The 25,721-nt window shown below is 43.4% G+C and overlaps 1 protein-coding gene across 6 annotated transcripts in view; it reads left to right on the top strand.

The window, feature by feature from the left end:
• Positions 1–25,721, top strand: part of FAM13A (family with sequence similarity 13 member A) — a 261,003-nt gene that overhangs the window by 194,989 nt on the left and 40,293 nt on the right. For 5 of the 6 annotated variants that reach the window (XM_019526054.1, XM_019526052.1, XM_019526053.1 and 2 more), the window contains 4 exons: positions 7,082–7,123; positions 19,141–19,185; positions 21,636–21,815; positions 25,117–25,303. In XM_019526054.1, coding sequence (XP_019381599.1) covers positions 7,082–7,123; positions 19,141–19,185; positions 21,636–21,815; positions 25,117–25,303 — 454 coding nt within the window. The remainder of the gene's footprint in view (positions 1–7,081; positions 7,124–19,140; positions 19,186–21,635; positions 21,816–25,116; positions 25,304–25,721) is intronic. The other variant, XM_019526058.1, reaches the window with a different exon arrangement.

Below are 25,721 nucleotides of genomic sequence, written 5' to 3' on the forward strand. Positions count from 1 at the left end.
CCCCCCCCCCCCCAGCTGCACTCAAGCCCTGGCTGCCACCCATGGGACAGAGCCTGGCTCCCCCTCCCCCATGGATGGCACAGCCGGAGCAGAGACAGTTTGGGGAAGGGGGTAGATGTGGACTGCCTGCTGTGGGTTCAAGCTCCCTGCCCTGCCCTGCTGCCCTCCCCCTGGGGCCTCTACGGCCCACTGAGCGGGACTAGCAGGGCAGGGCAGAGTGGGATGGGGAATTTCAGGGCCACAGCTGTGAGCCAAGTGCTACCATGGAGAGGCAGCCCCTGCCCACCTGGCAGCAGCAGGGGCAGTGGTGGACAGTTGTACCTTTTGCTGCATCTGGGTGGGCAGGGGGTGCCTTGCCATGGCAGCATGGGGCTCATGGCAGCAGCATCGAGCTTCCCTGCCCAGACCTGCTCTGCCCTGCTGCAGCAGGTCCCACTCTCTGGACTCTGGAGGCCCCAGGGGGAAGGCAGCAGGGCAGGGAGCCTGAGGTCTAGGTGGGCAACCTGCCCTGTGCACAAATCTGGGGGGGGTACATGCCCCCCCTCCCCCACCAGGCCCTGTGGCCACGTATTCTGGTTCTGGGCCCCAAGACAACACTTCAGCTGGTAGTGAATGTTTTGTGCATCAGAACTACCAATCCAGATAGGCAAGTACCTGTTCAAGCCCTGGAAAGGCCTTCCAAGGTCCAGAATGAGGAATTGATGGGGGAGGGGAAGCCCTACACATTACTCGGCCATCAGCTGTCTGCAGTTTTCCTATTGCAGAAGGGCTTTTAAGATAGCTATTCGGAGATCCATATGCCTGTGAATGTCTGGCTTTCAGCTTGGGACACAACAAGACCTAGAGAACTCTCCATATGATGATGGGAACAACTTTGGGGAGTCAATAGAGTCCATCCTTACACAAGCATGAGAAAAACAATGACACAGTTTAGTAAGGTATTGTGAATAACACCTCCACCTCTTCATTTTATGAAGTATTCAAAAGTTTTTTCAGATATGCCACCTTCATAAAACAATAGAGAAATAGACTGTATGTGTACACCAAGTCTCAAAATAAAGAACCTCCTCTTGGTTTCAGAGTCCTTAAATACATAAACAGTACATTTCAGAAAGGTTTTGTTTGTTCTCTTCCCTTCCTGGACCTTAACTTCTGTCTAAATTATATTGAAAAGGATTTTGTTTTTGCTTGTTTGCATCCTGAAATCATTATCAGTGATTGTTTCATACCTTATAGACATCACAACATTCAGTATGCATGGCTTGTGTAAATTTTGTAAGAAAAATCTGTCTTTAAAAATCCTTTAAAAAGCCCCATGTGTGTTTGTACTAGAGGGAATGTTACTTGCCATTTCCTAGTCTGACAAATAATATATTTTTTTTATTAGCTCACTAGGAACACGAATGCCTCAATATTATTACTTTAGCAGTCAGGATGATTAAAGATGAATGATCAAGACTGAAAATAGTCTATCTTTAGCAGCAAGGGCATGGCTTGGATAGGCTGTAAGTTCCATGCATTTTCTATTCCACGCCCTAATTTTGTGCAGCTCTGTGTAACAACTAGGGAGTCTGTTGTTTTTCCCCAGTCACTAGCTCAACCATGGCATTGAACAGCAATGTAAAAGATAACTGATAACTGTAAAAGAACTCCTGTTCTCCTCAAATTCACATCCTTTTGTCTGTAAATATGGTATAAAGCCAAACTGGAAGGTGGAAATGGAAAAATCCATAACATACAACCAAACCCCTGTGTCTTTTTTTCCTTGCTATACATGTTACCTAGCTAACAGCAGGATTAGCATATGTGATGGGCAGCTCTGATGAGTAAATGCTCTGCTGAGCACCAAAGAAATTTAGAATGTATAGGAAGCAAAGTTCAGAATTTCTCTCTCCTCTTGTCCCTCTGCAAACAGCTGCCTTGCATTTACAGTGCCAAGTGTTAAGTATTACTTTCTTTTTGAAAAGGTCATGTGTCTGCTTACCCCAAAAGGAATTGCACAGCACTGGTGTTCTCCCAGTAAACTTATTTAAGGCTTCTTAAAGACTTCAACCATTTTCTTTAAGATAGTATTTTTAAAGGTGTGAAGCAGTTCTTGCTATGTAGAGCCACTCTCTACTCTGATACAAAGTGGTTCACTTCACTTGGCAGTGGCTGTATTTTGCTCTTGTTTTTGGAAAAGGTTTTTTGGGGCATGTCCCCACAAGCACGCACATGTGGGTTGCAGCACCTCAAAAGCAGCATGGTTCACATAGCAGTGATGCCGCCAGGCTTTGAACTGTTGTCTCGGCACCACTGCCTCAGGTACCTGCTGCCCCAGGAGGCCCCCAGGACCCAGCTAAGGCTGTTGGAGCCAGCACAGATGCTGGACCCAATCTACCATACCCCACCCGGGTTCCTTTGCACACTGGAGCACTTGTCCCTGGGCATGCCCCTGTACAAATAGCGGTGGCACAAATGTGCTGCTGCTATATGTCCCGCAGGAAATGCGTGCCCCTGCATGTATGCATTCATGGGGACTTGCCCCTTCTGTCAACAGCAAAGTGTGTGTGCTGCTGCTGTTGTGGTTTGTTGGAGGGGGGTAGTATCTTTTATTGAACCACCTGAACAGTTGGGGGAGAGACTATATAAACTTCGTCCTTTCCTTAAAGCTTATCTAACATCTCTTCCAACTTCTCAATTGATCCAATAAATGGTATTACCAAAAAAAAAAAAAAAAAAAAAAAACCCCCCCAAAAACAAACCTCTTTACTTCCTGTGTGTTTCCTGGACCATCAGGGCTACAACAACACTCCAAACCCTAGTGTCAACATAGGATCAGGGTCTGATGCAAAAAAATTTAAAATCGATTTCTATCCTACTTCAATGGTATCACAATTAGAAAATGACCCTTTGTAGTGTGCATCTTAAATTATTTTAAAGTAGCAAGCCAAAAAAATATATAGCTCTTCTAATTTTTCACAGCATTACAGAAAATGTGTCAAAATCTCTTGCGTGCTGTGCTGTTCTTAATTCTGTCAACAATCAGTATTTCTTGCCTGGATGCATACTATAAACATAGGTAGATGTTACTTTGTAGCATCAAGCTGAGAAATATTGTTTTATTAAAACTTTAAATACAATCAAGATTTACACTCCATAAATGATTACAAGGGGCGGCTTAGTGGTCTGATGTCCATTTGGGGAAGTGCTTAAGTTACAAGTAACTCATGATTCAATTCTGGTCATGGCTTAGATCAGAGCCCGGCCTGTTTTTGCTGCCACAGGTGCCTGTTTCTGACCCCGTCCTTACCCTTGATGCTGATCTCCTTCCCCAGTGGCAATGGAGAGGCGTGAATTCTGCAGCAAGGGTAAGCACAGGCAAGAGAAAGCTGCAGGAGAGGCTGCAGAGAAGATGGGTAGCGTGGCACAGCTGTGTACCTCTAATTCTCCAGAACCAGGTCAGTTTCACAGGCGGGATCAAATTTTTTTGCAGCCCAGATTTGGCCTATGGGCCATAGGTTGCCAACCCCTGGCTTAGACCCTTCTCCAACTTCTGGTATAGAGTAAATGAATAGATTGCCATATTTATTTTTTTGGGGGGGAGGGGGAATGCTTTCTGGAAAGACCTTAAAAATGGATGTAACCTGCTCTGCCTGGGCATCCAAGGTCCTATAGCACTTTTTTTTATCAAGGTTTAAAGTATGATCCCAGCATTATTGTTCAGAACCTCCCTTTTTCCAGCAACTGGGCTATGTGATGATTAACTTGCCACCCTTCAACCCAGAGGCTGCTACTTACTAGTGAAGCTGCATATGTAAAATGGTAGAGAATATTGGGATAAATATAGAATCAGGTGCATCTGAAATAAGTTAGCCTATGAAACATTGTAGCTCTAAAGCTTATATGGTTGCAGTTTTGTCTCTTAACCAGGCTTTCCTCTGGTTTGCTTTGCAAAAACATCTAGGGGCAAATACATACTTGTGTAAATAGAGACTTATTTTGACCTTTTCTGTGTCATTCAGGTTTTTTATGACCTGGGAATTAATGGATAGCCCTAAGATAAGGAAAGAGGAAGTCCATGGCTTGTTGAAAAAGTGAAGTCTCCCTGTGTTGCATTCAGCAGCATTTGATGTTGTCATTCCTGTCATCAGATTGTAGAATTTCTGATGGTGCTGTGGCTTGTTCTGCCTTATTTTGTATGTTCTCTGTATACCATTGGGACTATCCTGGCATTTCAGTTTGTAAGTCAGACTGTTATGTAATGACTCAAAATGCATGTATATGATAAAAGCTCTGCCGGTGGCCTGATGAGTCTTACGCAACTTCTCTTGTAGTAGTATAAAGCACAGGTTTTCAACCTTTTTAGGTCGGGGTGCCCCCAGTGGCTAGTCAACAAGCTGGGGGGGGGGGGCAGTGGCCAGTCAAGCGGCAGCAAAACCAGAAGTGGTTGCCGCATACTCCCTGGGGTACACAAACCCCTGGTTTAAAACCTCTGAATATAAAGAATCTCTCCTCTTCTAAGGGGCAGAGAAGCACACTTATGCATAAAAGTCAGAAGGCCCCAAATACTGTGGTGGTGGTAACTCACTCTCTTTTAGCAATGGTTATCTAAATATGCTGCAGCATGTCTTCTACAAAATGATAATATTTGGCACTTACATGGGGTTTTTTACTCCTTTTGAGTGCTGTGCAAGCAGAAGCTACTTTTCATAGAAATCCAGGGAGGGACTTGCCCACATAGCTAGTCCAGGGGAGCCTGACTCTGTACACTTGTTTCCTTTTTTTGGACCAGCTATGTCAGCTAGTGCAGCAGTAAGAAGACAGGGGAGGGGTGGACAGACCATGGCACTGCAGCCTTCTTGCCCTTTCCCAGAGCCTTGCTTACATATGAAAGCTGCCCAAGCAGCTGAACACAGAACCATGGAAGTGGGCCATAACATTTCAACAACTTGAGGTGTTTGTTGGACTGCTCTGAGAACTGGGGAGCTGCAAAGTCACTGTAGCTACTGCATTACATGGGAGTCCTGAGCTTTGGCAGACCTCACTGACTTCAGCTATAGTTTCCCTTCCCTCCCAGGGTATTTTTCATTGGCTGTGAATTCTGGGACACCATTGAACCTGAAAATAGTTACTTACCCAGGGAATCGAGCTGTCATTCCATCATGGATACTTTCTGCAATCTAGTGACCAAGATGGCATCCAGACATGTCTATGACTTGTTCTCAAACAGGGGCAGGGGGATGAAGACAGTAGTGTTGAAATGTTTGTAGTGTTTCTTATGTGCCAGCTTTATTTCGGTCTCTGTCTTTTTGACTTGTGGATTAATTTGGTAGTAATTTTTGTAGGGCTATAATCTCCCTCACTTGATTCACAGTTCATACAGCCAGAGGCAGATTTCACATAAGAAAGCTGCTTTTGGCTGGCTCTGGGCCAAGTCATCTCTGATGGTTTCCTTTGGACTCCAGTGAGAGTTGCTGTGCTACATCTGAGACCTCTATTTGGCTGCATATCAGCAAAATTCACAGTGGCATCCTTTCACTCTTATCCTGTGCTTGCAGATGCATTGAGAGTCATTTGTCATCTTGCAAAAGCAACTGAGGTCAAAACCAGTGATGGATTGTGTTTTCAGGAGTGTTCAGCACTGGCTCAAACCTGCTTCAGGGGAAGTCTGTAAACATGAAAGGTGTCCTCAGTGGGTTAAAACTCACAGCTCATTGCTCTCAAGTCACATTCTCTGAAGTCTGTACAAAACTTAAGTCACCTTTTGGCTTTCCCCACCTAATATCAGTTTCCCTCCCCCTTGATTTTTTTCCTGGAAGACCTGCATTGTAAGATTCTAAATTTCCTTCTTATGATTTGATGGCATCACATCTTTTTTGGGAATAGGGGGGAGACTTTAGGCCAGTACTCTCTGTCCAGTGTCTGTGAGGTTCTCCACTCTTATTTGGCAGAATTGGGCAGAGACCCTGGGTCTCCCCAGCTCAGTCCCATTGATAGGGTAGGGGGCAGTTATGCTCTAGACCCTGAGATGGCTCCATGCTTTATCCTGACACTTAACGAGGCATAGCGATATGTCATGGGTCAGCCCTGAGATGTGACACATTCAGTTTAAGGTGTGAAGCAAACAAAATGCAAACGCCCCTAAATACAATGTCCCCAACTCTCCAAAAAATGTTCTGGATTAACAGTGCTCCAGAAGCTGCCACTTGCACTGCTAGAATCATTAGACGCATCTAATTTTTGGACATTGCAACACCCAAGTGGAGTTACTTGCAGGGTAATTGGATCAAGACCAAAATAACGGTTCAGAGAATGGACTCTTAAATGATTCAGATTGTGACTGCGCTCAAGTCCAATACGGCAGTACAGTCACTGGAGTCTCATGTAAGCTGAATTAGGCCAATAATATGGAATCAAGGACCCAGTATAGCCACATCAAGGAAGAATGGATTTCTCCTACCTGATTTTTATTTAAAACTGATTTAGTTTATAAAGGCCACATTCATCTTTGTCACTCCAGTTTTATATCTCTGCAACTCGGTTTGATTTCAGTGGGGTAAAACTAGTATAAAACTAGAACATGTAGCAGTCAGATTTTCATCTCGGTACACACATGGTTACTAATGTGGCATCTTCAAATGCAAAATGTAAAAAAATCCTTCACGAGCAGCATTTCTGTTTATTTTTACTGACAGGTTACTTAATTCTTGGACTGCAGGAAGTGAAAGGCTCTGGTTACTCTCAGTGAATTTACTTTATTGTTGCCATAGAAATAAACATGGAAACAAACTGCTGCAGAATTGTAGTGACTCCCAACAGTTCAGCAGCACATCTGTTCTGAGTTGATGAATTCTGGCAAATTACTTGAGATTTCTTGATTTATTTATTTATTTTTAATGTAGTTTTTAAAATGCCCTTTTATAAATTGCTGTACAACAACAGAACAGAATACTTGTATATACCTATACCTAGCTTACGTGACAGGTGCATTGATACATTTTTATTGCTGTTTTTAAAGAGCAAATATTTTGTTAAGAATTAACTTTCAAATAAAGAACAGAACTACATAATAATTTTTAAAAATGTGCTTTATTTTTAGCTCCCAAGAAGATGAACGGCCTATGTCACCCTTCTATTTAAGGTATTTATTCAGATGTCTCTCTTTATTTTGTTTCTCTGTGTAGGATTGACTTAACGTTATAACAAAACGTTGGGCACCATGTCAAAAATGTCTGACCAGGCTGTTATTAACTTCAGGATTATTGTTTACTGTCATGATCACAGGTCATTGAATGGCATGGGATAGTCTACTGAGATTTAAAATAATTAACATATGTGTTTGTGGGTGGATGCAGGGTTCAGTTTTAATGCTAGGCTTGCAAACTTTAGACTAGATAATGAACTTTTTCATATTTTGATCAGTTCATTCTGTGGTTTATATAAGTAGTGCTCAGCCTCCAGACCAGATCTGATCCACAGAGCCATGTCATCTAGCTCAAGGGATTCCTCACAAATCTATGCATTTGGTTGTTGGAGGCCGGTAGCAATGTTAAATTTTCCCCTGCCACCTAATTTCTGCACCTATAGGAAGCCCTGCAGTCTGGATGACAGCCCTACGCCCCAGATAGCCATGGAGCAACTGTATGCTGGTGCTGTGTCCAGCATGTGGGGGCATGACAGTGTGTTGAATTACACCCACAGGCTGACCATGTGTGTGGGATCCGGGCTGTGGACCACTCCTACGCCACTCATGTGGTCCATGGGGCATGAGAGGTTGAGCACTGTTGATTTAGATCAGTGGTCTCCAATTTTTTAAGGAGGAGATCACCTTTGGGATTTAAAAGCAACCCAAGATCTGCTGTGCTGCTGCTGCTGCCCCCGCCCCCCAGCAGGTAAGTCTTGGGGGGAGGGGGGCACATATTGAGGCAGAGGGAGAAAAAATTATTTGAGGGCATGCCTCCCCAGCAGGTAAGTCCCACCCCGCTGGGGCTCCACTCAACTTGCTCCTGCCTCTGCAGCACTGTCCCTCACTGTGGGAGCCTCGATCTAGCCCGGGGTAGACAAATGCAGCCTGCTATGCCATTCTATCTGGCCTGCAGAGCCCCTAAAAAATTTAGAAAATTTAATATTTATCTGTCCTTGGTTCCAGTCAAAGATGACAGGAACCACGGACAGTAGGACCCAAGGGAAGCCCCTGCAGGCTCCTGCAACAGCAGGACCCACCCCGGCCACACCCCCTCAGCCAGAAACCCCACCAGGGGCTTCTGACCTGGGACCATGTGGCTCCTCGTCTGCACCAGCACAGGAAACTCGGGTAAGGGGGAAGGGCAGGGGAAGACCATGGGCAAGGAACAAATTGGTGCTGAGCGCGGGGAAAAGCAGCCCCTCCCCCACCCTGTGGCATGCATTTCCTGCTGCAGCCACTCGCAGCCTGCGCAGGACTATCCAAGCAGGCACAGACAGCCCCACGTGGGCTGTGAGGTGCTGCAGTGCGGGGTGCTGGCCACGGGTTGCGGGGCGGTGTCATTTTTCCCCACACTCAGCACCAGCTTGTAACTTGCCACTACTGCTAGCCTGGACCGCACACTGGCTCTGGGCTCGCCCATTGGGACAGCGGCAGCAGCTGTGACCCTCCCACTTGCCGTGCTAGGCAGTGTTTACTGCTGCTGTCCACCTGGAGCTCGCGCCACAGTACGCTGCATTGCGGCTGCCACCACTGCTGCCTGTCCAGTACATGAGCTCTGGGCGGGCAGCAGCAGCAAACACTGCCTGGCATGGCAAGCAAGGGGATTACTTTCCTCTGCACCGAGCAGCTGCTGCTGCTGCAGCACAGCCCCAGTGGGTGAGCCTGGAGCTGGTGTGGGGCCCAGGCTGGCAGCGAGGGCAGGTTACAAGCTGGTACCAAGTGCGGTGGAGAAAAATGGCCCCACCCTGTGGCTGGCGCCCTGCGCTGCAGCACCTCTCAGCCCACGTGGGGCTGTCTGTGCCTGCTCAGGACAGCTCTGCGCGGGCTGCGAGTGTCTGCAGCAGGGAGCGCTGACCACAGGGCTGGGGAGGGGTTGCTTTTCCCCCGCACTCGGCACCAGCTCGTTCCCTGCTGGTGAGCATGGGGTCGGGGCTGTGTGCTGCCCCCCACCTGTACTGCGGGGCTGAGGGGGACACTGGGAGTGAGTGGGCATAGGAGCCAGCAGGAGTGTGGGGCCCACGCCCGTGTCCTGGGGCCAGTTCTGGTGGGGCCCAGAGCAGGGTGGCAGGGGTACAGGGTCCTGGCCAACAGAAGCTCTATGGAGCTGGGCCAGCTCCCCCCTCTCCCTACTGGTGCATCCCAGCCTGGCTCCACAGACCCCTGCCAGCCTGCACCCCACTCTGGGTCCTCCTGGCACTGGCCCTGGGACATTGGTCCCAAGATAGTGACCAGGGGGCAGGGCACCTGTCAAGGGCGGGGCTACCCATGCAGCCCTCAACAGCTTGCCAAAACTGGGTAAGCGGGCGTCTGCCCAAAATAATTGCCCGCCCCTGCTGTGGGTTCTCCCGCAGCTCCTCCGGTTGTGCCTGCCTCTCCTCAGGTGTGGGGAGCTACAGAAGTCCTCATGGCTGCCCTGCCCAGTCCCATCCCCTGCCCAGCACTTAAAGAAAAAAAGGCCCGTACTTGCCAAAAGCAGCAGTGGCAATTGGGGCCTTTGGGTGCTTGTGGCAGAACCCCACCATGCGGTGCAGGGCAGTGGAGGTCAGCAGGGATCCCCCCCCGCCTGACATCCAGGTGGCAGCTGCCCCATGGCACAAGTGAAGTGCAGCTCTGCAGGACACTGTGTGCTGTCTGGGAGCTGGGGCCACTGGGGCTGAGTGGTGCTGAGCTCCTGCTGACAGGTGGAGCTTCCCCAGTTCCTAGACAGCGCGCAGTGCCCTGCTGAGCCATTCTACACCCACGCCATGGGGCACCTCCCGCACGGGTGCAAGGCAGGAGGTTGGGTAGGTGGGTGATCCCCCACTGCCCCACACTGCACGGGGGTGGTCTGCCACAAGTGCCTAGAGGCCCCAATCCCCACTGTCAGAGCTGGTGATTGGGGGGCTTTTTGTTTTTAAAGTGCTGGGCTGGGGCTGGGCAGGGCAGCCATGGTGGTTTTCCCCACTGCTTCTGCTGTGCCTGCCTCTGGCCCAGTGAGGGGAGCTGCAGAGGCTCTGCCCTGCTGCTGCTTGCCCAGCTGGCGCGTGAGGAGGGACACAATGCAGGTGTGGCTGGCTCCGGGTGGCAGCAGGGAATAGCCCCCACTCCCAGTGCTGCTGTGCCTGCATCCCATGCCCTGCCCCACCCGGGTTGGGCAGCTTGTCCCAAATCCCAACAGGCTTGTCAGCTGCCTGTTTAATCTATGGCCAAATATCTGAAGCAGCTGAAGCTTTTCTGAATCGAGTTGGATGCTTCGAATCTATTCAGAGCTTTTAATTGGTCTCCAGATTTGATTTGAATTCAGAATTTTGGTCCCCGAATAAGGCCGAACCTCCTCCAAATTGAATCAGCTACCGAAGCTTCGCACAGTCCTAGTATACAGTTTGAGGAATAGGAAATCATTATCTTCTAGGATCATCTGAAGATCCAAAGAGTCTCTTAAATGTGGGTTTGGCATTGATAGGAATGGGCATACATGAGAGCCTCTCCAAGGGAGGAGCAATTTGTATGGGAACTGGACTTCGTAAATCAGAAGAGGAGTAAGTGAGAACTAGTCAGTTGTTTGCAAGAAATGACTGAGCAGATCAAAGGGGGAGCAGTACACCTTGGAACATAAGCCTTCAGGCCTCCCCTGCTTTTTTTGTAACATCACTTAAAAGCAATTACTGATAAATATATGTAACGGCTTGTAACTCTTGTTGCTATTTATCGCACATCAAAAATGTGTAGTTTTGAGGTTGGCTGCCAAGTGGAGTCAATTTGGCAGGAGACCCAGCACAGCCTGGGCAATGGCGGGTGTTCTGCTGCTTGCAGTGTGGTGGGTGGCAGATTTTTTTTTTTTTCTTTGTGACTTGTGACTTTTTTTTTTTTACTGCTGCCCCGGAGCAGGGTATAATGTGTGTTCTGATCAATCCAGCACCACAGAAGGGAAGGGAGGGAAACTCTTTGAATCAGTCCTTAAGTCCGATAGTCCATTTTATTTGTCCTTATTGGGTGTCAACCAAGATTACATAGTTTGGAATCTTAAGCCCATCATTTAATGAGTGAGTCATTAATGTAAATACATAGGGTTGTGGGGTGCCAAGATAGTGTAGCGGTTGCTGGGTTTGTACAGTATGCACAGTAATTTAATGCAGACAGTTATGTAATATATTGGGTGGATATGTGCAAGAGCTGTTCGTATTCCAAGCACTGTATAACATGTAGCTATTGCCAGCTAGAGGAACGTTCTGTCTATCCATTTATCAGTTTTGCAAATGTCATAATTTTTCTTTTTTATATTCAGTAACATCATTCTGCATTTTACATTTCATGACAGGCTAGAAGCAATTTTCTTTTCCTTGAGTTTGTTTGTTTCGTTTTTTGTTTTTTTTTTTAAAAAAAAGGCAAGAATTAGCAATAAAGCAAATATCTTTAATTCTTCATGTCTGGGGAAGATGGGCATTTGTGCCGGAAAGCTTGTCTAACCTCTCTTTTCTATACAGCTTCTCCCATAAAAGATATTACCAAAAATACCCATTCTTCTTGCATATTGTTTGGACCTTCACAGCTACAGCAACGCTCCAGCCCTCCTACATGCTAGATTATGTGGTGCGATAGACATGGGGAGGTACAAGGCTCTGAGAGTTTTTCTGCAATTCTGATCACCTCTGTTCAAGAAAGGTGAATTCAAAGAGGAACTGGTGCAGGGGACTTTACTAGGATGGTGAGGCATGGAAAGACTATTTTGTACCATCAGAATGCTTGTTTAGCCTAGCAAAGAGAAGGCTGAGAGGAAGGATGATTATACCCCACTGATGTATTTCAGAAGACAAAACACTATGAAGGGGGACAAAAAAAAGCTTTGTCAAATGATAAGGTTTACATGACAAGAAGTGTGTATAAACTGGTAGTGAATAATTTTTAGGCTGGAGATGAGAACTTTCTTTGAAGAGGAATGAGGTCCTGGAAGAGCCTTCCAGTAGGGGTAGAAGACGGAAAGGATCTAATCACTTCAAGATAGTTTGTGAAAGGAATTGCATGAAATGTTTCCTGTGATAGCAAGTGCTGGATTTCATGAATCCCTTATAGTCCTGTTCCTAAGACACTTTGTTTATTTGCTCGGCTTTGGTGTCTTGAGTACCTTGCAACATTAGTAATGTAACAATAAAGGGCGAGGAAATCCTATGTACTGTTTGTTCTAGACAGTTGTGCTTAACGTGCATTTGTGTTCCAAAATTTCTTGTAATGAAAGCCACATGGGTGTTAGAACTGAGATTCTTATATAAGAGGGAGTCCTTCAGCCTGCTTAGTTTATATAACTAAAATGCAAATACCAGCTGCCTTAGGTAATCCAGTTTCAGGTAATCAAGCAACAGCTAGCAAAGTCAATTCTAAGTATAGGCAGTGTTGTCCAACTTGTAAAATGAGCTTTTGGAGAAAACAGATTCCATAGCAGTGCTCTTTGTTGGAGTGTGTGTTTTAGAAATCCTGTTTAAAATTGGTTTTTAAAGCAATTCCTCAATGGATATCCCCAAAAATGTGAAAAAAAGGAAATACTGTGATTGAATAGTTGCTGTTAACTCTTGAGATGGGTGGCTGCTTGGCTAATATGTACCATATTTACCTGAATCCAAGACAGCTTTGAATTTAAGATGACCTTCAACAATTGGATTATGTACATGAACAATTTTTAAACTGTTATTGTTTTCCATATATCAAATCCTAATTATTGGAGGTAATCTTGAAATTTGTCCCCAAGTGCAGGGGAAGGCAGGCAGCCCAATTCCCTGCACCTTGCTCTCTTGCCACTGCCCCCCTATGAGAGCACCCGTGCTGCCTTTCCCCTATCTCCCCTGCCACTTGCTGTGCCTGCCTGCCCAATCCTCTGATTCACACTGCTGCCTGAGATCAGCAGCATGAATCAGGAGATGGGATAGTGGTGTGGGTCAGGGGATTGGGAAATAGTGCAGGTCATGGAATGGGGCAGCAACATGCACTGTTATGCTACCCCCAGTGCACTGCTACCCCATCTAGGGTTGCCAGCCATCCAAGATTGCCTTGGAGTCTCCAGGAATTAGATAGATATAAATCTCCAGAAGACTGCTGAGAATCACCCAGGAGACAAATGATAGGGCATTCATTAAAATAAATATTAAATGTTGAATCTGACATATGAAGGAGTCCAGCAGGTTCTTAAAATGTAATAGTAATGTACATTTGCTTTTCTGATGTAAAGTCATTAATGTCATTATGTCATGTGATGAAACCTCCTAGAATAGATTCAAAGAGAATTGGCAGCCCTAGCCCCATCCTCTGACCCAAGCTGCTTCCTGATCTCTCACCTGATGATGAGCACATGCTGTTGTCCCATCCCCCACCCAATCCCTATCCACTCTCCTCTTCTCCCCCTGCTGGCACCCAGTCCCAGACCTCAGCCCTGACCATTGACTGGAATGCACCAAACTGCTGCTGACTCCCAAGCAGCAGCAGCAGCTGTTCCAGGATGGAACCGGAGCAGCGGCACTCGAATACACAACAAGCCTTGTCTTCCCCACCCACCCCCCATGTTAACTGGGGGGTGGGGGGGGCCTCATCTTCATTTCAAGTAAATACAGATATGTATGAGAATATCTAGATCAGAAGAAACACCAAAGGTTCAGCCCTTTTTCTTAAGCTGGTAACAAAATATACGTTGACTTCAATAGGTGCTGGACTAGACCCACTTTTAATCAAGTGCTTTTCCCAGATTTATCATTTTGGCTTTTCACACTATTTGATTCTCTCTGCTTGAGTTATCTGTTGTCTCTGACACTTGTCCTATGTTACACAAGAGAAATGGCTTAGCTACTCTTGTATGACAGACAAGATGCTTCAGGGTTGTTGGCTATAGCCTTGTTGGTCTAAGGACACAGGCAGACAGGGTTCTTTCAGTAATGGTGATTTTTTTTTTTTTTTTTAAGACCAATCAAATAGTTGGAAAAATTGTTCTTTACCAGCTTTTGGGTACAAACACCCTTCTTCAGGCATAGGGAGAGTCTGCTTTAAGTATACTTGGGTAAAGCATATGTCTTTCCTCATGACAGTTTTCCTTTAAGCCATCTGGAGATCATTGAAAATCTGTTTGTAGATTTATTGCCTAATAAGATATTGCTGAATCAGAATCTTTATTGTTTGAGGAGCTGAGACTTGCAATAGTAGCTACTCAAGAGCTTGAAGAACCTTGGCTCTTTTAGAAACCATATATGCTGCAGACTGATAATTGTGCTTCACTTTATGTGCATTAGTTGAAGACTGAAGGGGTGAATCAAATATAAGGCATTCTTACCTACTACAGTACAGTCTTTTCTTGGTCAGGTCACTTGTATTGTTCCAAGTATATCTCTGTTTCGGGCAGTAGATGTCAGTGTGCACAAGCCCTAAAAGGTTATAAGCAATTTAAGCAGCAAGACTAGGGATGGAGGAAGGGATATATGTGAGGAACAAATACCAGAGATCCATTCTTCTTAATTGGGATTAATTTTCAGGTGATAATATTACAGTCTCACCATGAACATAGTACACTGCATTAAGGTGAGATAAATACTTTCAGACTTGAACTTGCAAAAGTCAGTTTGCAAAGAAGGGCAAGTTTATTTGGGTAAATGTGATTCTAATGTGATCTTTTATTAGACCAACTATATACTTGGAAAAATTGTTCTTTGCAAACTTTTGGGCGCACACACTCTTCTTCAGGCATGGGGAGAGTCTGCTGGGGTTGCATGTTTTCCATGGTGAGAAGCCAGTATGCAAAATGCAAGTGTGTGGCAGTGAGGATCAGAGGGGACTGGAGATGATAGGTGTGAGATGAGAAGGTAGGGGAGCAAGTGGGGAATGTTGAGCTGGTAATAGACTGTAGCTGGTAAAATGTAGAGAGGTTACCTGGAGTTACTGGATAGCAGGCAGGTTATAATGTTCCATAAATCCAACTACCCTGCAATGTGCAAAGAAAGCATTAGGATCATATCCTTTCCATATATAAGGATTTATAGCAGATTTTTCTGTTTAAACCCATTAGTTTCAGAATTTTTCTGCAAAAGCAAACCTTACCTGGTTTGAAGATTTGTAGAATCAAACTTCAATTTTGAAACTGTCTGAAAATGAATTGTAAGGTCCAGACAAATCAAGGAGTTAATCTTAAACTAAAGGAAAAAAGGTGGGCATTGCCATACTGAAAATTAAATAGTTTGGGGTATTTATTTGGCAAACACCTGCATTATTACAGTACCTTTAAACATTTGAATAATTTAGCTGCTGAAATTTTAAATACCAGATAGGCTTTGGAAATGGTCTGTTTAGGAAACTAGATGCTAGATGCCACTGGCATTTCTCGTTGGGCAAATTTGTGAGGAGAATGAATTTGTCAGCTTCTCCTGCAACTTTTCCATTGGGAAAGGCAATGGGACATATCTGAAGGGGGGACTAAGGGGTCCTCAAAACTTGTACTTACGTGTGTGGGAAGCTGGAAGTAGGATAATGCTAGAGTGCCATGCTTGTTCAATGGACAAATACCGAGGGGGTTATGGAAGCACATCAGTAAAATGGTGGATTTTAAAACAGGTATGGACTTCCTTCACAAATTTGCAGACAGAGCTAGTTCTGAGGAAGCATGCATTCCCAAATTTGTTTAACAGCCCAAAGGCTGTCAGCAGTAGGCACAATGAGGACTGTGTAAGCTTAGAAGTTGATAATTCCTCAGTGTGCTTCCCAAGATCAGTATAGTTTGATGAAAATAATCTAGCTGTAAAAATGAGCAACTGTGAGTATCAGTGAGTCAGACACAAGGAGAAAATGATTAACTCAAGCAGGACATGAGTTTATATTGTTTTGCCAATTTAATAAACAAAGGGGTTGTTCTGAAGCCATTTAATTGCACAACAGGACAAGATAAAGTGCATTTCTGGGCAATCATAGCAAGGCTTTGCATGCTTTGTGAAGCATGATGTGAATGATTTGTGACTTCAGAAGCCCGAGAAGTTTTTGGTAACCCCTAGGAATTCATCACCTGAAGTCTCTCTCTTTAAATGAGAAATTCTCCAAAAGCTCTCACCTTGTATTTGCTAGAGATTACTAACATTCTCATACACATTTGTGCCTAGTATTTTAAAACTATTTCATAATTCTGTTCACTGTGCAAGAGTTTAAAAAGCAAAAAAAACCCAAAAGGGATAACTTCCAGAATGTAGAAAAGGTTGATGCAGAATAAATAAGCCAGTTTAGCAGTTCATTTTAACTAAGCTTCAAAATTCAATAGCATGGAAAGCCAATTATTGTGAAATTGTAGTACATCTGAAAACCTCTAGTTGAAAATCCCCATACTGTTGAGGTACAGGACCAGTAAAGAGCACTGAAACATCACAGGACCAAGAAGTGAAATCTTACTTCATTTATACAATCTTGCTTAATACATAGAGATGCAGTTTTTAAATTTAAAAGGGCAAATGATGTTATCAAGATGTTTTAAAATGCTTTGTTTTCCCTGAACTTGGCATGGGTAGATGACTATATATTTACTTCATATGTGTTATAACATAATGTTAAAATCAGTATTGTGTTGGTTTACTGACAGAACCTATACGACTTGGAATATTTTGTAGGCCAAATAAAACTAGGATGAGATGTTGTTTAGGGGGTCTCCATTTTATCCTGATAGTCTAGTTCCCTTTTTTAGTTCTTTTGCCACTGTTTTTAAGTTACTCTATTTTCTTATTGTAAGCCAACCTCAGCCTTTGCTGGGAAGGGTAGCATATACATCAAATAAATCAAGAATGAAATATCTAACATGGATTATATGTGAATATTAGGAATTAACATAGGCATAGAAAACTGACATACTATTAAACTAATACCAAACATGTGGCAGGGAAACTTGTGTGATAAATTGCAACTACATGACCTTTGTTCCTCGTATACATCCACGTACCTTGGGAAATATTTACTTTTCAAAGGGAAAATGTTAAAAATAGCAACTTTGGGTACAGCGGGGTTAGATTTCTGGAATAAGTCCCAGAGAAAGAGATTTATGAGTGGAAAGGAAATATGTGAGCTAATCAAAATGTCCAGGATAAACAGTAAAATAATGTGACACATTAATTGCATAGGTTAATGCCTGTGTAGATTAAGAAAGTGGATAGCTGCATACACACGTGCATACTTGGAGGAGCCTTGCTGTAGATCTGTGTGTTCATTCAAGTGTGTATAATGATTATAAAGTGTGTATGTTTACAGGAACTTAATAGCTGAATTATGCATTTGTGTGTGTATACGTGTATGTATGTAATAAATATTTGATTTGTACAACTGTATAGATTCTGTGTCTGTGCAACATACTTCCAAGTAAGCTAGTGCTTTCATGCTGTGCCCCTGTGCTGGGGAGTTGTCTGGAGTAGAGTTCAAAATGCACAGAAAAAGAATGACTGGCCCGAGAGTGTGTGCGCACTGCAGTGGTTTGCTCAAATCAAGCTTGTCAGTATAGATGCATTACAGAAACTAGGAACACCCTGGGAAGGCTTACCTGAACACACAAGTCAGTGGGAGTTTTCTAATGTAGAAAACTGCCAGACTGCAAGGGGAACCCGGATCCCTGCACAATGCTGCAAATCTTGGATGAATGCTATCCTAGAGTCATGCAGTCCAGGCACGGGACTTGATCCTATTCCAGGACTGTCCCACTCACTTAGGGATGGGTGGTCACCCTACTACCCTGCCTTATAGCTGACTTGAAACTAAAACAGTTAACTACCCCTGTATACTAAACCAGTGTTACCGACCATTATTTTTCCCCCCTTGGTACCAAAATTAGGCCTCACCACCACTGCTACCACTGAAGTAAACCAATGGAGCAGCAGTGTGCAGTGCCTCAATCTCTCAGCCAGCAGTAAGCTAGACAGAGAAGATGCAGTCTTTGGTGGGTGACATACTAAAGAGAAGCCAAAGAGATTTGTTGTCATTTTAAAGGAATGGAGACACTGTTGAACCAGCAGCAATGATGTAGTTTGCGAAGTTGTGTAGTTTCAATTTCATTTCCTGACTGAAAACCAAGGACAGCGCTGAGGGCAGCACACTAAACTTAATATACTGCAGCGAAATGTTAACATTTCCCTCTTGAAACCCAGCCACAGAAGGTAGATATACATATCAGTATACCAGTCAGCCATGCTACTAATTCTCTTGCTGATAAGAGGATAAAGCCAAATGAAACATTTTAAGCTCGTAACTTATTTTGGTTTAATAAATGCTGTAGGGATGATGAACAGGAGTAAAATATCACATGCCCTCTTATCTGCATGGCTGAGTCAGCTGGTGGGAAGGGAATCTAGTGTGGGGAGGGGGCTTGCTTTGGCCAGGTCTAATCTGGCCGTGCAGTTAGGGAGCAAATCAGTGATGGCTGTGCGAGATGGCACGTCAGCTTGTTTGAAAGGGCTTTGAACTGTGAGTGGTGACAACTGGAATTGTTTTGGCTCTTCCTGAGCCTGGGGTCAGACTGAGAGGCACCCAGCAAGAAGAGAAAAGATATTTAAAAACAAAAAAAGGAAGCAAAGGACATGGCAAGCAGAGAGTTAGCAGATACATTTTCAGATCCCATCTCAAAAGAACAGAGCTCTCTGAATAGATCACATGCGACTTATAGTTGCAGAAGGAGAAGATTCTGTAATATGTAGTAATTAAATTACCTTCCTTTTAGTCTGCAGTCCCTCTGTAGTGAAATGGAAGCAACCCAATTCTGAGTGTACTGGCCTGATGCATTGCATTAAAAGGATGTAAATAAAATATCTGTAAGTTTTTATGAAGTTTTTGGTGTGATAGATGTCATGCCAGTAAGGATGCAGGACCCTCCCTTAACTTCATTTAGTTAGCTAATTTTGCCTCTAAGGAAAGACAATGAGAAGAGAAGCCAGGGCTCTCCTTCAGATGTTTTGTTGATGTTACTTTGGTAATTAGATCTAACTTTCTTCTTTTTTCTTCCCTTTATGCAGTGCCCATGTATCTCAAGTCAGTAGTAACATTCCTGCTACTGGAGAGTAAGTGACTCTGTTTATAAATGTTGTGACTGTTTTCTGTATACCTACATTTTAAAAAATATTTATTTAATTCTTTTATTTTTCTGTAATGGCCTAGTGCTACCCAAAGAAAGTTTATTTTTGCCCCAAATCAAAATTACTGTAGTGAAAATAAACCAAGTATAATGATTACTTTCTTCCTTCCCGTGCCCTGTGGGGTGTTTTGATAGTACAGAACATGGGGAATTAAAGAACTTCAAACTTGCTGCACAGTATTAGCCTCTTATTCACTTATATCACTTGAGTGTCTAGCAATCTGTCACAGAGTAGGACTCAAGAATGGTTGGTGCTTTGCAAAACTAGAAATAAACAGTTGTCCCTGTCCCAAAGAGCCTCCAAGTCCTCTTATTCACCTGATGTTGAAGTTCCCTAGTTTGGTGGGGGATTCTTAACAGTATCTGATACTGCCTGTGGTATAGTTAAATCACATTTTGTCTATGATGGTGTTTAAATGATAAACTCAGTAGTCTATCAATATAGTCGAAAGTTAGTACAGACTTAAGATCTCTTTGGAGACTTCACTGCCCACAGACAGGGTCACATATTCATAGCTGATCAGTTTGGAATTAACCAGACAACTCCCTAGAAAAAATGTTTCGTGCACTAAATTTCACTGCAGACAGAATTAAAGAAATTTGGAAGTTGTAGTCGAGCCATTTTTGAGATATGGTCTTCCAGAGTACATGCTGAAACCCCTTCAAAATTTTAGGAATAAATTTTCAAATTTTTTCAAAAAACAAAATGATTGATCTCAGACTTTACCCATGAATCTCCTCTTGCCTGTGAACATAGGAAACTATGAAAAAAGAAGGAACTCTGCGTGTCTATACACATGCTCCAGGTGGGAAGGCATGGCATTTTAATTAGAGCGGCTCCTGGCCAGCCTTTATATAATATTTAATTATATTTAATATTTCATTTCCATTTCATATGAATGCTGCAAAGGTTGCTGGCCATTGTCAGATTAAACCTGCTAGTTTTGTTTCGGCTGACTTCTCTTTTCTTATGAACAAATAAGGGAGGGTTTTGACTACAATAACGTATCTCACATCAGATTGCATTCCTGGAGTGGTAAATTTTCCATGTAGAAAGCATATAAGAAATAACCAGTTCATATAAAAAGACCGGGTAAGGAACAACATCCTTTTTCCCAAAGAATATCATAGAAATAAAGATCAACCATCTTGGAATTATTTATTGAGTTAAGGGCTCAGATGACGTGGACATTGTAACAAATGATATCTTTTCTAAGAAGTTCAGATGTGCGAATGACTTGAGTACATTGGGGAGGACATTTTCCAAGACACAAGGGGCAACTGATTCAACTTAACCATCAACTGCCTTTTGAGTCTTTGAAAATCTCCCTGTTATTTAGTGATCAGGAGCATGTATGAATATTGGTCACAATTTTATTCTCTCTAACTAACCATGCTTTTAGCTACATGCCCTTAGCATATAGTCATTGCATACCTTGCTGCACACACATCCACAGGCTTATGTGTAGAACGCTAAATGTCTTCATTTCACAGAGCCTTCCTTTCTGGTGAAGCTGTAGCAGATTGTCATCAATCTTTGCATACACTGTCCATGTTCACTTCCAGCTTCTCTGGGAGTCTGTCCCCCAAAATTGATATGGAAGATTAAAGAAGAAACAAGGCTGTAACGCCAGCCTCATTTTGTATGGGCCAATAGCACTGGTCCAATACTGGGCGGAGAAGGGGAGTACACATAGCTTGTTAGGTTGTGGCACTGTAGGCATTTTTCCCCACATTGCACCACCTCTAGCTCTGCTCAGTCTATGCAGAGCAGGGATGACACACTGGTTGCCTAAAGCATGCATTAACAATCCAAACGTAACATACCTTTCCCACGGGTTTGCTTTCATAGGATTGCTCAGTGAGTTTCTTGTCATTCCCCCCTGGCTGTGTACCACGTTTTAGGGTAGATTTTCCTTCCAGAACTGGGAGTGAATTAAAATAAAACCTGTAATTTTAGAGCCTCTCGGGTCATTACTGGTTTTCTAATCACTTCAATCTTGAATTTGCATTTCAAACAGATGTGAACTCTTCAGGGCAAGGGCTGTTAACTTGGGAGGCCAAAGTTGGGCACTTGCATTCATATTAGGGAGATAGAAAAAAAAATGGCCTGATTCACAGAAATATTGAGCAGCCACAGTATCTGTGGACACTAGTGGAAACCATGAGGGCTCAGCATTTCTGAGATGTAGTAAAGCCCCCGTTAGGATGTGAGGACACAAGTGTGCACAATCCCAAGTATAATTTTATGATATTGAAATATAGAAAAAAAAATAGTCTGTGTATCTGGACGGGCATGGGGGCAAGGTTGGTTCATTTTTTTTGAGAGGCATTCTTGTCAGTCCATCCATTTACCTGACCTGTTCGGTTTGCCAGATATTTAGAGAAGACAATCCGCTCAGCTGTGGAACAGCACCTTTTTGATGTTCATGGCTCAGGAGGGCAGAGTTCAGAGGACTCTGAATCAGGAACATCTTCAACCTCTTCCAACGTGTCTGCTAAGCAGAGGCGGCGGCATCACAAAGAACAAGATGAAGCCCGAAGAAACAGAGACATGTATGATCCTGATTTTTTTTATTTTTTTAAACAATTATACAGGATTGATTGCATCATTGTGTGCATTAACTTAGTGAGACTTTGACAGGATCTTCCCTGTTACAAGTTTTAGCACAAGGAATGATTTTACACTTGTATGAGGCTCCATTGCCATCAGCCGGAGCTGGGAGTTGCAAAGCTAGGGGCTTTATTAGTGGTAATGGAATGGACTGAAGCCCAGTGTACAGAGATTCTTTCCGGGCTAAAATAACCTTTTTAGATGCTTTCCTAAAAAAAAGAAATATCTTTAAAATTAAGACCAAACTCATTTTATGCATGGAGAGACAGCTTACATTCAGGTTGGGTTTTTTTAGTGGTCTGTAGGGCACTATGAAGCCACTTGAGGAAGCAAAGTGTTTTCTTTTTTATTAATCAAGGAAAAAAAACACTATCTCATTTGTTCTAAAAAACTAGGCACTATTTTCGTTAACTGTTTCTCAAGGATTAAGAATGATGTATAGTATTCCTTTCTTCTCAGTGTTATACAGGTGACCTTTAGCTTATGCTACGGAAATGTTCACATTTCAAAGGCATGTCCACTGACAACAGTGTGAGGGAAACTGAATATATTTTTCTATGGGGTGGTAAGAAGAGTAGAATGGTATAATGTAGCCAACATTTTGAAACCCAGGCCTTGGTGATATGAATACTTGCATATGTAACTGTAAGCATGTTCGATAGGGGTGTGCAAAACAGGCTGTATTCCATTCGAATTCAGATTCGGACCAAATTGGGGACAGTGATTCGATTTGTTGATTCAGATCATTGCCCAGATTCGGTTCATCTGAATCTGAAGATTCAATGCCGATTCAGAGAATCAGTGATTCGGTCATAGACACAACTTTAAATGGTTTTTCTACATACCTTGAGGTACCAGGCGCGGCTCAAGAATGCTGAGATGGTGGGACAGATGGAGCATCCCACAGAAGCTCAGGGAGGCCGCCTGAATGCTTGGCGCAGACCTGTAAGTGGGTCAGAAGCACTTCTGCTCCACTTCTGGGTCCACCGCCAAGCCTGCTGGGATCCCCCCCATGGGATGCTCCATCCACCCCACCATCTCAGCAGTCACAAGCTGCCTGCTACCTTGAGGTATGTAGAAAAAACATTTAAAGCTGTGCCTATGTCTGAATCATCAAATCTCTCTGATTCAATTTGGAGAGATTAAAGGGTCTCCTGATTCTATTTGGATTCAGAGATTCGGCCGCCAGATTGAATCAGCGACCAAAGCTTTGCACAGCCCTAACGTTCAAGTCCTATTGTAGTTCACTGTGTTTATAAATATCCATAAGATGGAGGCCTGAGGTCTGAAGTTAGGCTTTTATGTCCGTAATGAGTCCCCTAAATAAGGATTTAATTTTCAAAGATGCCAAGTTCCCACAAAACCTGCAGGAGCTGCAGGTTTTTTAGCACCTATACAGTCAAGTCGCTTTTACGTAGGAGTTTAACTCTAGGAACACAGGTTTGCAAATTGTAGTCCATGCTGCTTGACACGTGTGTAAACGTTAATGAAGTAGAGAACAACAATTACACTAAAAGCATTTCTGTACAAATGAAGACAAGTTGAAAAGCTGGTTTGGGGATTTGGGCTTTCAAGCCATAGAAGCATCTGGCTATAAATCCAGAGTTGTTTTTCCTGTTTAGTAGCCATGCTGACAGACTTCTCAGGTAAGTAGGTCAGAGATGGGCTAATGTACGTGTTTAGAAGCATATAGTACAGTAGGGGCTATTTTTTCCTACTGTGCAGCCTCCACATTGCTTTACAGATCTGCCTCAGTGCTTTCTAACCCAGGTGAGTACTACATCATCAGTACTGTAATTGACTCCCAAACCGCAGATGCCGTTTCTAAACACAATGCTTTGGAGAATCAGGTCATTTCCATGGCCTCAGAGACAAATTGTGCTCGGATTTGGGTGGTGTTTGTCTCCCTATTGCTTGGACATAAATTTAAAGAGGCTCTGTAATGTCACTGACTTAAACAACCATGCAATTTAAAACTAGGAGAGTATTTACTACATAAATGGACATAGACTTGCACGAAGTACATTGCAAGTTCTACAGTCTGCTATAATGGAGCAGTCTGGCTGAGGTTATAATAATTATAGTGCACAGGTAAAAGAATATCTTCTAGATTTGGTTGTAGGATTCTCTTTCATCTTGCTCTTCCTGTGAATCATGAACTAGAAAGCAACTGGAAGGAGTTTTAAAAAAATCTGAATACTCTGTGGCTCATTAACATAGTCCAAACCCTTTGAAGCAATTTTTTTTTTCTTATTTACTCTAGTGCAAATCTAGAGCAACTTTGCTGAAGTCACGTAGGCAGAACTTGGGCTTCAGAATCATTCCTGCTTACAACAGTTACCAAACATTCCAGCATGACAGACCTGCATTTAACCTGAGGGAGCACAGAGTTTAAGAAAAAGAAAATACATTATTGCATGCAAATATAAAGAATACAGTAATGCATACATTTTGTAAAGGTTTCTTTTATTACACAAAATAGAGAGAGCCCTGTTTAAGAGGACAGGGCAGTGGATTGCAAAGGACAAATGCAGGGAATGCCCCATCCCCTATTTCCTCCGGCTATACCCAAGGAGCCAAAATTGACAATATTTCAGGAAAATGCCTGCAAATCCAACAAGGTATAACAAAAATCTAGTGTCACACAAGAAGATGTTAAGCAAGCTATCCCACACACACCACACAGCATTTATGCAGACTTTTTATTACAGCACTACACTTACAGTTGAGGAGACACTTTCATTCCCATTCTGTCTTCTCCTACTCATGCTTACTCTTATGCCTGAAAGCATGTGCAAGAGTCTGTATAGAAGCTGTACCAAAATTCTGCACTTAGTTAACAGAAATTAATGGTTGTTGGTCTCTTAAAAAAATTGTTCCGAACTAAAATTCACCACCCTAAGCTTAAATAACCAATTGTACATCCAGGAGCTACGCCAGGTTCCACTGAAGTCAGTGACATCCTTGACAGCTGGAAAGGGTCCGAAGTGTTGATCGCTACTTATGTTTTCTCAAGAGATGTTCTGCACCTGAGCTTATCTTGTAGCTCGGATTTAGGATTTCATAGCATGTATTGTATCTGCTGTAATAGGAGGTGCCTGCAGTGCTAGGTGCATGGGGTTCCGGATATGCTTCTGGAACTGGTCCACTCAGCACAATGCCTTTTTATGCTGTTATCATTAATATAGTAGGACATCAACATCTTTAAAGAACAGCTTGTAGCCATGTAACTTTTCTGTTTAGGGAGGTCATCAACAAAGAAAACATTCCCTCTGGATTCAGCAGCCTTGAAGATTGTATTCTGACTGCTCAGGAAGCAGAAAAATTACAAGACAGCAATTTGGGGTATATTGGAGAGAGGAATAAACCAAAGCGGCAGAAATCCAGCACCAAGCTTTCTGAGCTTAATGACAACCAGGATAACCCTGTGGTAAGCAAACATGCTGCACAGTTTGCAGAGATGGTCAGGATCTTGTTGTGAAAGAGCATTCCATTCAATCAACAGAACTCTCCATTGCCTAAATCTTGAGTAACTGTTTTCAGAGGTATAATTGTTTGCATATTGCACTTGTAAGACCTTTGGGGATCAGACCCCAAACTACTGCAGTAAAGATGCAGAGAAAGGCCCAGACTTTGACCCTCAGAATCTACACTCAGCTGGTTCTCTTCTTGAAACGTTTAGATGTTTTGCTGTTTTAAACAGTGCAAAACAATATATTTTTGAAACCAGAGTAAGGAAATGAAGTTTGCCCCTAATTTTTCAAGGGTCTAATGGATCATAGGTTGGACTCTTTCTCTCTGAATTTCCCTCCGTTTCCCCTCTCCCCCCCCCCCCCTTTTTTTTTTAA

This window comes from Gavialis gangeticus, unplaced genomic scaffold (genome assembly GCF_001723915.1).
Source record: "Gavialis gangeticus isolate Ggan-Ray unplaced genomic scaffold, GavGan_comp1, whole genome shotgun sequence".
Taxonomy (NCBI): domain Eukaryota; kingdom Metazoa; phylum Chordata; order Crocodylia; family Gavialidae; genus Gavialis; species Gavialis gangeticus.